Source organism: Antrostomus carolinensis, unplaced genomic scaffold, assembly GCF_000700745.2.
Source record: "Antrostomus carolinensis isolate BGI_N321 unplaced genomic scaffold, ASM70074v2 scaffold4863, whole genome shotgun sequence".
In the NCBI taxonomy this organism is placed as follows: domain Eukaryota; kingdom Metazoa; phylum Chordata; class Aves; order Caprimulgiformes; family Caprimulgidae; genus Antrostomus; species Antrostomus carolinensis.
The window spans coordinates 7930-26044 of NW_010307129.1; the positions used below are offsets into that span (position 1 = coordinate 7930).

At 37.3% G+C, this 18115-nt stretch overlaps 1 protein-coding gene across 1 annotated transcript in view; it reads left to right on the plus strand.

The window, feature by feature from the left end:
- Positions 1-707: 707 nt before the first annotated feature.
- ANO5 (anoctamin 5) overlaps positions 708-18115 on the plus strand; it is a 42326-nt gene continuing 24918 nt past the window's right edge. The window contains exons 1-6 of the mRNA XM_029084336.1: positions 708-765; positions 2133-2177; positions 4804-4874; positions 8561-8608; positions 13186-13227; positions 14420-14533. Coding sequence (XP_028940169.1) covers positions 708-765; positions 2133-2177; positions 4804-4874; positions 8561-8608; positions 13186-13227; positions 14420-14533 — 378 coding nt within the window. The remainder of the gene's footprint in view (positions 766-2132; positions 2178-4803; positions 4875-8560; positions 8609-13185; positions 13228-14419; positions 14534-18115) is intronic.

Genomic DNA, 18115 nt, shown 5'->3' on the forward strand with positions numbered 1-18115 from the left:
GTGTTCAGTGTGTGTTTTTGTTAGCGACTCAGTGCTGAGTCAGACTCCTTATCAGAGATGGAAGTTGGTCAGGGTCGATCCCACTACAGGAGGAATCCCATAGTGAACTTTTGGGAGCAAAGGACACATTACTGTAAATGACACATTGATTTAGTGATAAATAATCATGTTTCAAATTGAATTATCTTTTCTCTCAGGCAGGCCAGGTTATTGAATAATGGCAGAGCTTTATTAAGATGGTAACTTCAAGACATCTAGGAATAAAATTTTCTTTCAATGCTTGGTAAGGATGAATATTAGGAATTTTCTTTGTAGTGTGAAGTAGCTACCTCATAACAACTGCAATGCATGTTTGGTGTTTGGTTGTTCTTTTATTTTACTTGGGCCATCAAAAGTTTGCTCTAGCGATACGTATGTGTGGGAACTGAGATGCCAAAGGTGGCAGATGTATGCAGAACAGTATGATAGGTCTGAAAGTTGTTTTTTACCTGCTTGGTTTTGTTGACTGAAAGGGATGCTGTTACTAAGAAAATTAAGAAAGAAAACTAAGAAATAAACAGAATTTATTTTGCAGTGCTTGTTTTCTTGCAGGTGACTTTAATTTTTGATTTTATAAAGTCTGTATTACCATTGTAGTCATCAAAGAGAATGGATAAGTAGGTCGTGCATGTTGTCTTCAACCCATTTATCTGATTTTTAAACATGTGATGGCCAGTCGTGCTGGGAACGGCTTGCATGCAGATACAGTAGCGTCTTTGAAAAATTGTGAGCATGTTGGCGTCTAGGCCATGAAGGGGTTTTGTCTTTCATCATGAAATGAATAGGAAGGCTTTGAAGGGCAGCTTATTGATTCCTGAAATATTAATTATATCAAACCACTTCTTTTAACCAGTAGGTCTAGACATGGAATTAAATTCCTTTTATTTTTTCCTAAAATGTCAGTTTTGCCATGTACAAAAAGAAAGTGATTCAGGCGTTGTGGACAAAGTTAAACTATTGTAAACGACTGGTCATTTCATGACACAAGGAGCCATTTTTCATACTTGTTACAGAAATCATAAGATTGCACTAATAAAAATAAACTTTTTTGTGGGGTAAATTACTTGTATCTTAAGAGACGAAATCAGTCTTGATTATATTCTCAAGTCTTCAGTTCTAAGTGTGGATTTCTGTGAGCTCTTTTGGATTGCTGTTGATTTCATCATTTGGGTCTGTAATTGAAATAGAAACGGTCTGAAATTCTTAGGGGTGGCATACCAGAAGTTTATAAGTAGGTTTCCCTGTGGTAGGGTGTGGTTTGGGACAGCGTTTGTTAATACTGCATAATTATAGTCCATGTGAAGCTCACTTATTTCCAGTAATGTGCAAGCTCCCAAGACACGTGTTTAAGGAGTTACAGATAACTGTGTACAGAACTGTAAGGCTGTTGGAGACAATGGTTACATTGGGAAAGAGGCATTTCTTTCAGCTAGGATACGTGCATGCCCATGAAAGGCCAGTGATTTGAATAAATGTTAAAATTATATATGTCTGAAACAATTTTAATGGGTTCTGATAGTCATAGTGTGGTTCTGGGATTAATTTTGAATAAAAAAACTTGCAAGGAGTGACTGCAATTTGTGCAAAGGAATTTGGTATTGAAGGGCCATTTATGTTTAGTAGATGTCCTCATTGGTTCTTCTTGGTATGTAAGAGCTTTTAGATCTCTTTACATACCGTAGAGCGTGTGGTGTTGAAGAACAAGGCCGTTCCCTTAAATAGAATGGTTTTATCAGAATATTATTGTTTTACTCCCATCTTCAGATATGAAGTTGTAATTTCTTGAAGAATTTTGAAGGCATTTTCTTAGCAAGCAGAAACTATTCTAGTCCTCCCTGCTTCTGATATGTGAAACTGGAATCCTTGTTTGTGTTGCTGAATAAGGTGCCTGGAGAAAAAGGTGAATATTGGTGTTTCAAGAGGAACCTGCTCTGTGCGTTCTGTCTAGGTCACAATCTCTTATTTCCAGGGCTTGTTCTTTTGTTTGGAGACAGTGGTCGTATTGTAAAGGAGAGAAGAAAATTATTAATTGGCTTCATGTTAAAAGTGGATTTTGCTTCTGGTTCTTACTGAAGTGTTTTTTCCTTTTAAAGATGACATTGCGATTCTCACCAAGTTCAAGCCATCGCGGTCAGAAGGTATTGTACTAACCAGCATTACACCTTCCTCCCTTTTGTATGTGTCCTCTGTCCTTTTTTTTTTTTTTTTTTCTTTTTCTCTTGGAAATCAGACTTAAGTTTATGTGGGTCATTGACATCACATATGAGCCAAGATTTTTGCAATGTGATTTACAAATCAATTTTTAGCTGTCTGTGGGCAGCTCTCTTGGTTAAGAACTAATTGGGCATCTCCATTCCTGGTGCTTGTTGCAGTTCTGGTTTGCAGCTCCTTTACACCTTCCTACAAGAATTGGACATGTGTTTCTTATACTGCTTAGGAACCTGTTTATGTGTTTTTCATGGAATTAACATATTAAGTATGTTGTACTTCTCAGTTATTATATGTTTTGCATTCTCTTTTTGCCTTCTTGTTTGTTGCACTAGGGTTATTCGGTTTTATTCCCCTCAATCAGAGATACCCAAGGATTTCCTTCCACAAGTTGCATAAGTAGTCAACTGTGGTACTGGGAGAGTATTTAAAATGTAGAACTCTGAATTGGGCTTGTTCCTGAGGTTAAATTTTGACAACTACAGAAAGGATAATCCAGAAAAAAACAAACATTGAGGCTGTGGACTCAGTTCAAGTCCTCTCAGCAGCATGGGCAAATGGAAAGTTACTGCTCCAGGGACAAGGTGCCAGGCTGCTCCTGCCCTGGAGCATGTTGTGTGACCAAACGATTGTGTCCTGGGGCTTGCTGCCTTCAGCCAAAGCTGCATTGGCCAACCACTTGCCAGGGCTATAGGCAGAGCGTGATGGTGATGGTCTCTTTCTTTCACCAGGCAGTGGGCTGCTCTCAGCTTTACATGTGCTTAGAGCCAGCCCCGTATGAAGGTAGACCCTCTGCTTAGGAATATTCTTGCAGAAAAAAAAAATTCTCAAGTAAGTTAATCTAAATATTTTGGTAGTTGTTTTTTTGAGTCCAGACCTGTGTTGATATTATAATATTCTCCCATGATGTGCCATTTGTTTATCGTACATGTTAAACGCTTGTGCTGTGTTGGGAGGTGAAGTGAATTCAGTTCTGTGCTGAAGCTGTTCATGTCAACCTTTCCTGTGTTTGGTGGTCTGTTTTATGTGTGTAGTCACTATAGCATTTATGATATATATAGATATGATCCCGAATCATTTACTTCCAGGCTAACTTTTTAGAGATGACTTAACACTGGTCTCCAAACTCATATTGGCATATGCAAACATCTTTCTGCAGGTGCATGAATAAAATTTAAGTGTCCAAGTTATATTAGCTAATACAGATTTTGCAGGCATAACTCCCTTTAGCAAAATGGCATGCAATAACTTTGAATGTCTTAACAGTCAGAAACATGTTCATTATCTGTTACATACCATTGCCCCTTTTCTCATCACATCATATGTACAGTTATAAATGACAGAGATAATTTTCTGTAAAAGAAAAAATTATAGGAAACAAAATGCTCTCAAGCGGTGTCGAAGTAGCTTATTATAGATTTTAGAAAAAATAGTTTATATCCTGCATGGATGCAATTTTGACATCAAATATTTGCAGGTTACAAAAAAAAAAAGTGGGTTTGTTTTACTGGTAGGAATAATGTCACTGTGGTTGTCTGACAGTGGTCTGGTCCAAGATGCACTGGGCAGTCTGTCTCGTTTAAGCTATACTCAGCAATACTTCATTACTGTTTGATGGAGAAAGGAGTGTGATGAATCTCTTTTTGGGGTTTTGGGGTTTGTTTTTTGGTTTTGATTTGGGTTTTTTTGCAGAAAGAGGCAACTTTATTCGATGCCTGCTCTAGGTTTTCAAAGCTGCTTATAGTTCTCCATTGGTGTTGGAGTTTAGATGCCTGATTTAGGAGACTGGTCTGTCTGTCTAATTAACAGAGATGGTTGTTTACAAAAACTTTTTGGAGCAGGGCTCTGAATTGCTTTCCAGAGGAAACTGGTGACAAAGTAGGTTCAGAGCCACAAACCCAGCCAATGTCTCAGCATGATTTAGGGATCTAGAGATACTCATTGTGATTTTTCTATATAGTATTAACATTTAAGTAACAATGTCCTTGGTAGACTGACTAGATTTGCAGAAAAGCCATGCCAGAGATCAACACTGTTGTTAAAATGAAGGACTTGTTGGTTTTGGTTTTTATTTTATTTCTCCATTATGTGAGCATCTGTAATCTTGAGGTTATGCACCCTTAATCTCTTAGCAACAACAACAAAAAAATCAGTTTCTAGCAAACAAGCCCAGAGATAATTGAACTTTCGTAAGTGAAGCAGCAAAGCGCCAGGTGTGAGACTCTCACAGACACTCACCTATCAGACATTTGAGATAAGAAAAAGAATTTTATCTCATCAAATACATGATGCTGACAGATTTTTGTTTGTCACATTTAAAAATGTGTTTCTGTGACAGCAAGACCACGGCCAGGTAGTACCGACTGAGTATATTGTCTCACAATGTTTTTTTCCCTTCAAAGAACCATTCTTGAAGATTTTATGTAGCTGAGTTGTATTTTCCAGCTTTTGCTTGTTCGTAGTTCTATGCCTTCATGGTTCATTTCATTTTCAGATACAATCATATTTTAAAATAAGGAATGTATTTATTTGAATCTTTCTTTCAATGTTCCTTAGGGGAAGAATGCAATGGACCTTTATGTGAAACTATTTCAACTGCAGGATCAGAAGTCCCAAGCAGCTCTGAGGTAAGGTCTAGTACCAATGGTGTCAACATACTACTGGTAGGAAGACAGAGGAACAGTTCCTGTGAAAGGAAGAATTATTTTAAAATTAATATTTATTTTAGTATTGTCTTATGCCACCTTTTTTATCCATGTAAACATTTTCTTCCTCTAGTGTTCTGAAGGAGCAAACCTGTGAAAGTAACGCTGATACCAAGTCTTACAAAAGACTTTCAAGTGCTAGTGCTACAACACAGGAGTAGTAGAAAACAGAATGGGCTTAACAGGGTTTCCAATACCAGTCTTGAAATGGGAATCACATGATGATTTAATGTTTTGGCAGTTGGAAAAACATAATGCTTCTGCACAAACCCAACAGTTTGTTTTATGCTGCATATTCTATTGCTGGCTTGACAAGGAAATCAGGGCACTCTTGCATTCCTCTGCTCTAGGAACTTTTTCATAGTGCAGCAAGATTTATGAGAAAGCAACTGAAGATTTGAGTTGTGAGAATGTCTTTTCCTTGCAATGTGTGCAATCCAAGTAGCATCATCAGCTCTTCATTTCTTCACAGTACCTCATTGCTTAATGTGTACCGTACACAATACACATAGTGATGTGTGGTTACCATTCAGTAGAGAAACAGATTAAAAAAGAAAATTTTTTCAAGAGTATGTGTTCTTGAAATTGGTATTTTATTTTAATTTCTATTGTCTGATTTCTTTATTGTGGTTATTATATGCTTAGAGGAAGACAGGAAGAGTTTTAGATAGGAAGAGAAACAGTTGCTCTGTCAAAGTAGAGTCTCATACTTGGCATGAGCATTCCTCAGAAATGATGTCTATTGAATTGAATGTTGGAAAACTGTAGCTGTTCTGCTGAACTTCTTAAGAGTAAAACATGTCCTCACCCACCTCTAAGAGCCAGATTTGGAGGTGGTCCTGTGAAGACAGAACTCAGAAGATTGCACAGATCTTTATCTTGCTAGTGCATGCAACTATATAATCTAAATGTTTTCATATTTGGCTTTAGATGTTTTGGTTTTCCAGATAAGCCTGTTACCTGATGCTTGCTTACATTTAAGTTGGTATTTTTCTGGGCATTGTGTTGTCCTACCTCATATCCCCTAATACAGTTTAATAGATCTGATTTCTACTTTCTATGCATTAGCCAGACATAAAGTTACAGGGTTACTCTTAATCTTCTTGCTCAGTATCACAGTCTTATCAGCCACGACAGGCCTAGTTCTTGATGATTAATATCCTAGATATTCAGGTTAAGTTTGTCCTTAAAGGACAGACCGATGGGTTTTCAAGTAGAGAAAAACATAAATTACCATTATTAATATCGTGAAGGCAGACAGAAGGAAATACAAAATGACTTCAAGTGTAATGACAAAACCCAATCACAACCTGAGGGATATTTTGTGGAAAGTGTGCATTAAAGACTTTATAAGAGTGGATTCCAAAATATGAAGAACCAGCCCAACACTGCTGCCCCCATTGCCAACCTTCTTTATTCCTGGTTTTCATCTCAACAAAGTTGGACTGTTTGAGTGTTTCTGAACCCTCTTGTTTTGAGGGTTGTGTTATCAGGATTGAAGCCCCTCTGTGCTGTATGTAGACTGGCATATAATGAAGTGGTGTCTCTCTACAAGAGTTCTTGCACTTTAAACGTGCAGGAGAAGGTTTGATCACCAATTTTACAATAATTAACTCCCATGGCTTGAACTAATTAATTTCAGACAGTTGTGTTGAGAGCAGGATAAATTCCCTAGATCAACAGGAAAGCACTTCACAAAATGCCCAGGCATGTACAAAGGACTCTGTGGCTTCATCTCACAATTTAGTGTTTCATTAAATATATTAAAACTTTATCTTGGAATGAAGTAGTGTGGGCAGCATATGAGGACAGTGGGAGGCTAAAACCCATATTTACATCTCATTGTGGAGGAGGTGGGAAGCTGTGGGAGGGAGTAGTGTGCAAGGGAGAGGTCAGGAGCCGTGGGGCAGTGTTGAAAAGCAAGGCTGCACCTTCATTGATGTCAGATTTGTACAGGAATTTACATGGCAGATATTTTCACTGTGTAACTGAAGAAAAACTTTCTACTTTAGTGTCTCGGCCCCTTAGTTCTCTACAAATAGTGCAGGTTTTTCCAGTAGCATCAGTGACGTGAGGATTAGACTTCTAAACCCAGTTCAGGCTATCTTAGGGTAAGAGCACAGCGCAGCTATTTATATTCACACAGTTTCTCATGTGGATTCCTTGGCAAAAAACAGATCGATCTTTTTATGTTTATTTGAATTCTGAAAAGTCCATTTTTATCTTATTTAGATAAGCAAATACTCAGAGATGGCTTCATTAAGAAAGAATGTAAAATTCTGTGTATGTATTACTTGCAAGGTAAACGGGAACAAAAATAGCATGTTTGTTTCATAAAATTATAGGAATGGACCAGAGGGGTTTCTCTCAAGTAAAATTGTAATTAAAGGGAAAAATATTCATTTCTAATTTCAGAGATCATAGACAATACTTAATAAAAACTGGATTTTGGGAAATACACTTTTTGAAATATTATAACTCTAAACCAATAAATGATGATACAATAATGAAATTAAATTAGTATTCTACATCTATTGAAAGTTATTTTAATTCCGTAGAGAATGGTCATATTTTCACGGTGCACTTGGACTGTTTGCTTGCACTGTGTAAACCTGGCTGTGATGTGTTTTCAGAAGCAAAACAAGTGTAAGAAACTATTGACTGACAGAATTAGATATTGCAAAGCAGCTGAGGTACTGCAAACTGTTATTCATTCCAATAGCGAAGCCTGATGTCAAAATCCTTTGCTCATACAATCCCAGAGTTTTGGGCCAAGACCCCAGCACATTCTGGACATGATTTTGTAGGACAGCTGTGCCCTGCAGAGTCCTCTGCTGTTGGTGTTCCTCTCATCCCTGTGTGAAGTCTGGCCAAAGGACACTGCAGGACCCTCCAGGCCCACACACAGGAAAATCACGAGCACCCAGATCTTGTACAATTACCATCAGGGCAGGGCCTCACCTGGTGTGGATCAGAACTGGAAGCTGGGAAGCCCTCCCTAGTCTCCTCAGGCATAACAACTACAATTACCAATACCCATGTGCCTCATCTACACTATGAGATTAATGATCTGTCTCCTCGCATTTGTTTTTCTTCAGTTGGCATGGTGTGATTTCAGTTTTTATTGGAAAAATAGCCAAGTAAGGGGCATCACTCTTGTTCTGAATGCAAATGTAGATGTCTATGCTATGCACATTTTCTCTCTTAGATATTAAAATAACAAAGTAATGTTAAAAGTTGTTCTTTATCAGCTTGTAAATGGACATCTGTGCCAAGTTGTTTAGACTTCATTTTTTTTATAATGGAAATGCTGAGGAATACTTGTATATGTAGAGCTTTAATTAAAAGTTATTCTTACTAATTTTTAAAAATCAGTTTGGGCCATGTAAAATTCAGTGGTGTAGGCTAGAGACGCAGCTCATCTGAGGAAGTAGAGGTTTGTTTCAGCTTTGACTATCTAGACGAAAAATCCAACCATCACTCAAAATAACATTTCAGCAACTTAAACTAGAAGCTACACTGTTTCTTCTGAAATAGCCTTTTATTTTTAAAGCATCCTTTGCATCATCGCTAACAACATTATGTTTTTCCCGTGATGCCACTGGCAGGGCCTAAACAGCACTGAGACTACTTTACTCATCCCTGAACATCGAGTGGTAAGCAGTAAGCAATATTCATGCTTCCTTGCATGAATTTGTGTGGCGTCTTCTATTACCGTATGCCAAAAAGTCCCTCACCAGAAAATTTTCCAATTTCAAGCAAGCCATCCTTCCAAAAAGAATTGTTTTTCTAGCGTATAAAAATGAATGTGAGCTTTGAGTTTATTCCTAGTGATGGCTGAAATGATAAATTCAAGCAAATCAAAAGGATAATAGACAAAATTGAAAAGTTAAGTATTGGTGGAGTAAACTGGAAAGTTTGCTTTTTTTTTATGATTGTTTTGGTTTGATGGGATACAGGATATATTCTGACTGTGGTGTTATTAACAAATGTGGGATTCCTTTTTATCATAATAATCCGGAGGGCTCTCTGAGTCAGCATGATACTTTAAAATGTTTTAAAGAGCAAGAAACAAACACTGACACCATTTAAAATGTGTTGCCTTTTTTTTTTTTCTTATCGTAGTAAGTAATAAGGAACGGCTCAAAATATCCTCTTATTGAAATTTACAGATAACTGTATTAATTGTCAAATATATTGGAAGATTTAAAGTTACCCTTATTTTTTTATGGAGAAAAAATTACAAAATTAAGATAACTGAAGAAGTACATGCTGAGGTATATTAAACCTGTCTGCTTGCTTACATTGGGCTCTGGTGTCTTACATTAACACATACGCTTTCTTAGCATATTTTTTATTTTTCTTTGTTCTTGTTTAATGTCTTTTTTTTTTATCCAGAGAGGCTTTTTCTGTGCATTTAAATTTTAGTGCAAACATCTTGGTGTCTTAAACTGCTTTGAAATGCATGTTTTCAAGCTTTCAGATTTTAATGTGGTTCAAAATTGAAACACAAATGTGGTAAAGGTGCAAAAAGTAGCTTGCAAGTTTTAGCTACAAGAAATAAGTGGGGTTTTGTGTTTCTTTGAATGGGAGAGGTTATAGTTTTGTACGCAGCTTTGGAGCCTGCATGAAGCAAACTGGAAATTGGGGTGTGTGGTGTTAAGAGTGTTGTTAATACACTTCTTTGAAGTGGGTAAGCGCTTCAGTTGTGTGGATTCCTCCAAGGAAGAATATTGAAGAGAACTTCATGCAAAGAATGAATATATGTGTGTGTGTGTGTGTGTATATATATATATATATATATATGTATATATATAATGGGAACTGAGTTTACTGTGCATAAACCAGGAATTTGCCTTTTTGATTTTCAGTAGAGTGCCTGTATATTTTCATATGTTGTGGAAATGCATTTTCAGGAGCTTTTAGCTTTTGGAAATAAATTTTATCAAATGGTTATATTTAGCACAGCGGCACTTTAATCAGCATGTTTCTTCTGTAGCTCTAAGCATGTTTAATTCTGTGCAAAGTGAGGTATTTAAATAATTCTGTGTGAACAGGAGATCTGAGGGTGATAATTTTGTTTTTAAGCCATTAAATGTTTCCTACCCTTAAAATTATGAAGGCTTTTCTTGTATTTTGATTCAGCTTTCAAACCCTTATATTTTTGTCCATTACTCTATTCTGAAATTTTTTTCTGCAGTGGATTGTTAATTCATAAATTAACTACTTGCTTTGTAATATAATACATTACTGAATAATTTTGGTTTGTTAAATTGTCTGTGATAAAAACTAATTTGCCTGTATGATTATCAAATGATCATATAGGCAGTAAATACAAGAAATATTTGGTTTGTGGACTGGATCTTCTAAGCAAAATGTTGCAAATCAATTTGATTTTGTAATTTCAGCAGTTTTCTTGTCTGATAATGTAGGACTATGACAATAAAACTCCTAGATGTGCTGATGGGGATCATGTTATTAATGGAACTTCTCAACATACCCGTTAGTCATAGCCAGAGATTCTTCACTGTGCTATAACTAATGAAGCTCATGTGTTGGGTTACTCCATCCCTGATTAGTGTTGGTTACTGCTTTGTTGCTGAAATTGCTGCTGTAAACCATCTTCCCACACTGAGATACAAAAAGCAGAAGGTGAAGGACACTGAGGTCTGAACCTGCAACCCCAGCTCTTCGAGGCTGGAACTTGTGAAACCTTGAACTCTGGGGAACTGCATTTGGGAAATGTGTTTCTAAATGTAGGCCCCTAAGAAACTTGCGGTTTTCTGACTGAGTATTAATCTGAAAAGTATTGCTGTAAGCCAAGTTCCTCTGTCTTTGAAGTACAGACATGGAGAGTGCTGGGATATTTAGTAGCAAGGTGTATTTGGAGGAAGCTCTGTCACCTACAAGGAGAGAGAGCTGTGCTAAATAGCCTGTAAGGGCATAATTTTCCAATTAGGTGGATGACCAGAAAGAGAAATCCCTCTGAGTCCTGTGAAAATGTACAGGATTAAATCATTCAGGTGTAAGCTGCAAAATGTGTTTGCTTTTCAGGTACGGTGATATCATTAGACCACCGAGGGCGAGCTGACTGTATGGACCAAGGTTAGCTCTCTCCATGTGCTTTGGTGGATGAACAGGGCTGTGGAAATGTTTACCACAGTCACTTCAGTTTCAATCCAAAGTCGTTTCTCTGAAGTGCTTTCAGTTACCGTGTTTAGTGGTTGATGCCACATCCAGCAGCTCGCTTTCCCCTCTCCTGTTCGCGGTGACCAGCTTATTTGCTTTGGCCCTGGAGAAGCGTATCTGAGCCACCTGTGGTGGCCAGGGCTGCTCATCAAGTATTTAGCAGTGCAGGAGAGTTCTGATGGATTTGAATGTAGCGTGTGACCACCAGCCCACATTTACACACTGTACCCAAACCCCTTTGGGCAGAACCGAATATGGGGTCTTACAGCCTTACTTTGTCTTGAGCTATGCTCTATTTATTTCCATGTTGACATCTTGGTCTTCCCTGTGACCTCTCCTGTGAGTTAGGATTTCCTACTGCAGGGCTTTAGTTCATGTCTAACGTGAGGATTCCAAGTCCAGGTACTCAGGGAGGGTTGTTTGGTTGAACATGGTCCAATACCCTGACCTCCACTGGATGTCTAGACAGAAGTTATCGGTTATGGGGTAACTAGAAGTATTAATATAATTTGTTATGAATCCAGTAAGCTTGCACTTACGTAGCCACATGAAAAGAAAATTTAACTTTTCATGATAGGCCATTACAGGGTTCAATTAGCACATCTGTCCACAGGCTATGAAGTCGCTTAGTTCTTGTAGAGTTAATTAGACTATTAAAATAGGAAAGTTACTACAGGAGAAGAGGAAGGCAGTATTTGGTTTTGAACATATAGTTTTTGTAAACTATCTTTGTAGCTGATGGATTTATTCAATTTTCTGGAAGCACTGGTAAATGCTGAACACTTGCAGTAACACCACACGTACAGTGCCTTGCATTGGAAGGGACCTCTGGAGGTCTCCTTGGCCAGCCTCGTACTGAAGGCAAGGCTGACTTCAAACTTAATCAGGTTGCTCAGTCAGGGCTTTTCTTGGTCAAGCTGTACGATCTCTGAGGATGGAGATTACGCAGTCGCTCTGGGCAACCTGTTATACCCATTCCCACTAAGACACACCCTCGTATCCAGTAGGAATTTCCCTTGTTGCAACTTGTGGCTGTTGCCTCTTGAATTTTCACCCTGTGCCTCAGGGCTCCATCTCTTCTGAAATTCCTCATTGGGTATCATCTAATTATTCAAAAGCTTCTCTTTGCTCTCTGTGCTGTGTTGGGAAGTTTTAATTTGGTTACTTGTATTCCAGAAGGTACACATCACAGAATATCTGCTCTGATGAGGTGTAACTTCATTTAATAACTGCAGGTTGTCTGAGATCAATTAATTTGAATACAGATCTGGAAAGAGCTGTTAAGAAATAAGATGTACTAATCTGTAATGTTTTATGATTGACTGATGGAAATTACTAACATTTTACATATTTTAAATCTGTAGGTGCATATGTATGCACAGAATTGCATGAATATGCAAGACTGATCTTGTTCTTCTTGTGAAATGCAGATGTAGCAAAATGTAAAGGAATAATTTATGGGTTTAATAAGCAGGGCTGTCACTATCCATGATGAGTAATTCTGTGTACAGAAGGAGAGGGAAGTGATAAGTATTCCCCTTCTCAAAACAGATTCACTGGTGACTACTGCATCTTCTTAAATTGAGTTAGACCTTTAATAACTGAGCAGGATTATGATACATTTTAGAAAATGAGCAAACTTTGATGGCACTAAAGATAAAAGTATTACTCAATTGTATGGAATAATGTAATTATAAGTATGCTATCCAAAGAATTTGGGACAGTCCTTTGGCAGAAGCTTTTTGTATCTTAACTAAATATTATTTATTGATTTTAATTTATTTTTTTCTTTGCGTATATGGATGTTGTTAGTTCACTAGGACAACATCTGTGCTCACACAATCTGTCTTTTTAAATTAGTGGCTGGGGTCATCTGGTTTCAGGCTGATTCCAGACATTGTAAGTTGTTAGAATGTAATTGTATTCTGTAATGTGCAGGACACAGATTTCTTGCCAACTTTAGCTGGGGGGTTACGTGCTCAGAGCAGTTGGTTTGGGTCTTGGAACAGTGGGATTACTAACTACTTGTTGGTTATTCTGACAGAGTGGAAGGAGATATAATCTGTTCCTGAAGCGACGTCTCAGGGTAAAACAGTGATGAATGATATTGCAAGTGGCTTGGATGGCTGCAGTAATAACATGCTTCACTGTGTGATGCCTTTTGCTAACTGGGAGCAAGGTTCACAGTTATAAAGTTCTCTGAGAAAGCACAAGATATTTTTCACTTGCATCCTTGCCTGGCTTAACAGGGAGAAGACAGAAATGTATTCCTCTGAATTATTCTTTTTTGTTCCTACTCTAATAAAATGAAAACCCAATTCAGTCCTATATAAATACAATTTTCCTGATCAGTGTGGTTAAAAAACCTACCAACCAACCAAACAAACCACCAACCTTCCTTAGCATGGAGTTAAATTTAGACTATAGTATTAGCTTCTATGGAGAGCACTGTGCTGTATGAACCTCTAGTCTTGTAAACAATTTGGTAGAGATGAGTATTGATATGATAATAAGTGATATTATCTAATATTATGTTAAATTTCCTAGGAGAGTGAGGTAATGGTCTTTATTTGCTTAACATTAATTACTGCAGCCTAATCAGTGAAAAAGGTGAATGTTGTTATTATGACATTCTGGCATGCTGAGAAATGAAAATATGACCTTTAATAGATCAATTAGAATACTAATTATCCTTTTGCATTGATACATTTTATGAGATTTTTTTATTTTCCCTAAGAAAGAAAAATACTCAGTTTTGAAATGTAGCCCCCGTATTGTTTGTGTGCATTTTCATCTGTAGTCAGTGCTGGGATGTATTTCTCCATGGTGGTTGGTTTAGTGAATCTGGTTATGTGGAAGAAAATGCATGGAATTTACTTTTTGCTACCTGCTTCAAGTCGATGAACTGTACCCTAGCTGGCTTTTTCTGACTAACTGCAGGAAAAAAAAATAATCATGTTGTCAACACTTGTCTTGATCATTTATGACACACTGTAAAGACTGGAAAAGAATAAGTGGTAGCATCGCTCACAGGTATTGCTTCACTAACATGTATTTATTCTTCATATACCAGCTATCTACATGTAGTGTTTGTTAATATAAGCAGTTCATTTTGAAATGATTTTACCTGGATATAGCCCTTGTTAAAACTTGTGCAAGTGTATCTTCAGCTATGAAGAAACTGAAGAATTGAGGCAATTTTGGGGAACAATTTCTGTTATATTTTAGAGCAACAGCAGTACTTGTTTTTTCTAATCATATGCCTATATCTTCCACAGATTGATAAAAGACATGAAAGCAAAGATTCTATTTTCTTCAGGGATGGTGTCAGGAGAATTGATTTTGTTCTCTCCTATGTGGATGATCTTAATAAGGAATGGGAAAAAAAGTTGGTAAGTTAGTCTTTTTGAGGTTCTCTTAATTCTTACCTATCATAATCTGAATATCAGTTAGAATGCCTTTCAAATCACTGCACTCAGCTGGAACTGGATTTAGCTAAAAATGTGATAGTTGTGTAAAAAGCCATTTAATGTACTGAAATTTCTGTGTAATTTACTGTTGTGCATTAAGACCTAACTTTGTTATATTTTTGGGTCTTTATTTACTGAACTGATCACTTTCCATTGATTAGGTTGGTCAATATTTTATACAATCAATGCCAAGTAATCCATATGATTTTGCTTTCTTCATTTAACAGTCTTATAGTTAGCTGTGGCTTTGGTGAAACCATATCAGTAAATAGTTAAATGAAGGAGGTTTCTTCTAAATAAGCAAAGTATTATCCAAATGAGATATAACAATAACTTTTTTTTTCCCCCATCCTTTGACTGTAGTTAGAGCAGAAATGGATTCTTAGATCCAAGAATCCATGCAGTTTTCCTTTTAAGACTTACAAGACTTTCTTTTTTAATAGCTTGAGCAAAATAAACACGAAGCTCCTCTTTGAGCTCTTCCCTGTGCTTGGATTGTTCTCTATGTATGTGTATTCATCCTTCTAGAGGAATATTTAAAGTGGCTTTGATAGGAGACCTGCTGTGTAACAGAGCATGAAATACAGGCTTTCTTTAAAATGCTGATCACTGATCATCCCTGAACTTCCCAGTAAGACCTGATCGCCTGAATGGTAGCAGTAGGTCAGATGGAATCAGTAAGTGACATGTATTTGTTTCTTGCTCACACTGACACTTGAGGGCTAACTTGAACTTGAATTTGACATATTACATAAACCCAAGGTTACATTTATAAACTAGTCTTTTCAATATATATCTCCAAAGCTTGTTCTTTAAATAATAATTTTAAAAAGACAAAAAAGAAGACTTCTTTCTCATGTAATCACATTATTCTGAAAGATAAGGCTTTCTGAAGAAAACTAATTGTATGGAGGCTTATGAAAAAATCATTATCAAAATTAAAGGTCTGTGAAGTAAAGAACTATATTTCATCTATATACTATATCTCATCTATATCTTGTCGTATTAAAGTGTTTTATAATCAAAAATTATAATTTCCTTTGAACAAAAAATGTACAATTGGGCAGTTAAAAAAAAATTGCTTACTGCTTACATTTCTTTATGAAGGAAATCCTGTTTTCATTAAGGAGCTATGCTGCCTATATACAAATACGATCCGGAGTAGAACACAGCTCCTACATTATATTCTTGTTACCTTAAAAAAAACCCCAATAACCTTCTCTGTCATCAGCTCTGATGCTTTTCCCAGCTTAAGCATCTCTCAGTCTGCTTTCTTCAGCTAGCCACGTTCAGGAGATTTGCCTGGAGACCAGGGGTATCTTACAGCCGTGTACCACAGGTTTATACTTTTTCAAACCCACACTGACTCTTTTTCAGGCTGTCATCCTAGCTAGATTCCTCCTTCTACCATAAAGCAAAATGAATTTAAAAAAGAAGGAAGAGGAGACCAATCAGTGTAGAGAGAAGAAAAAGATATCTATGCAAAATATGTGAAAGCAACTCTTAAAATAAACTTTTCCATTAGTCATACTCAAATAACATGAGGGAAGAGATAGAGACAGGGAAAGAAAACGAGCCAGATGCTGTCTAGTCACTCATTCATACTGTGTGCAGCAATTTCCTTCTCATTAGTTCATAGGTCATTAGGGGGTGGCAGGAATCTTTGCCAGACCAGAGGCCAGGTACGTGGGTGTCATTATTGACTGAAGGATTCACATGAGGAAGAACCCAAGAACTAGTAGCTAACATTGGAATTCCTCTTTGAGGTAAAAATGCACTTAGGAAGAAACATCTTTCTCTTGCAAAAGAGTCGAACTTCTGCGTCAAGTTCCATGAGGTTTAATTCTGTATATGTCTGGTACTTGCAAAAGAGTTTATGGCCCCATGGAAAAAGGCGTTTGGTTTGTGGCCCCGTAGGTTGGCTCTGTGGTCACAGAACAGACAGGTGTGAAGGTATCAGTGTTACAGTGTGTGAGTTTGTACACAGTTCTTGGGGAATCTGCTAAGAAAATTAAATTTGCCCTATATTTCTGTCCAGCATAGACCTTTACACAATGAATATGCCTTTAAATTAACACAGACTTCTTAGTGTAGAATTACTGTGCTGTCATCTTTGTGCAAACAAGATTTAAATAGTGATGTGCTGCAGCCTTTGGAATTTGTCTGACATACTGTACTTGCTATTGTACAGTCATCGCAGGAAAGAAATGTGAATTTCTTTTACTGTAGTACCATGACACAGCAAAATGTAACAGCTAAGAATAGAAACGTTCATGGGAAGAGAATACCAGTTGTGACACAGTTTTATTCCCTTGTCTCAAGGAAACAGCTTTATTCTGCATTTCTAAGAAAGGGATGAAGAACATCTTTGTGCGTTTCATCATGGCCCTGATACAGACATAAGAGACTGTCTGTTCATCTTTCCTGTAGCTTCCTGCAGAGCAAATGCATTAACTACTTTGATGTTCCCCAGAAACTTTGCAGCTTAAACTCTATTTTGAACTTGCCTTCTATAAGCTACGTAAAGTATTCCTGACCACAATGTCTGTCTAAACAAAAATTAGGATTACATTTTTGTGAGACAATACTTCGTATTTTTCCTCAAAGCCTCTAGCAGATAAGTGGAAATATTTTACCCGTATATGAAATGCATGTGAATATGGAAAAATAAATATAATTTTTAAAAGTATCTAACAAAGTATTCATGTACAACCAGGGCATGATCTTTATTGTTTGTAAGTGTATTTCATCACAAGAAACCCCAGAGCATGAGGACTCTGGGTTCTCTGTGCAAAGTAACTTGTTCCTGTGTTTGCTGGAAGCAAAGTCCCCGTGTCCCCAGTGGGGCATGGAGATACAGAAAGACATTTCATCTAGTCCTTTTCCACTTGTCATCATCTCAGACGGAAAATTCTGCTTTCTCACAGGCACCAGATAGCCCAAAGTTTGGGAGCCAAAGCAAAGCATCAGGTGCGTGTTGTTCCTGCTGCACCCTGTGAGCTGGCTGGGCAGCCTGAGCTCGAACTGAGCCCATCTGTGTTAGGCTTGGGAAGTGAATTGTTTTCTCGGGATATCTGCTAAGAGCAGCAGAGTTCTTGTATGCTTTACAGTACCCTGTGATTGTTCCTAAAAGCCATATTTATTTCCCATCTCCTACACATGATTGCAGTTGGAATAAGCCCAAGCATCCTGATATGTGAAAGGCTTTTGTAAGCTTGGCGCTCCCTGCCTAAAGGAAGGGGCAGAGCGAGGAAGAGGAGTTTGATTAACAAATAGTATGTTGTAAACTTATTTTATTCTCCTGTTTGTTGATTGTAGTTACTAGCAATAACAGCATTGTTATCAAGAAATGAAACAGGTTTATGACACTTGTCTGTCTTCCTTAGGTACCTAATCTTGCCGTGTTGCATCTGCATTGGGTGTGTTATTACTGCTGGACTTTGGATCTAGCTTTGTTAATCTTACCAGGATGATTCATTACAGCCAAGCATACATTAGATTGTA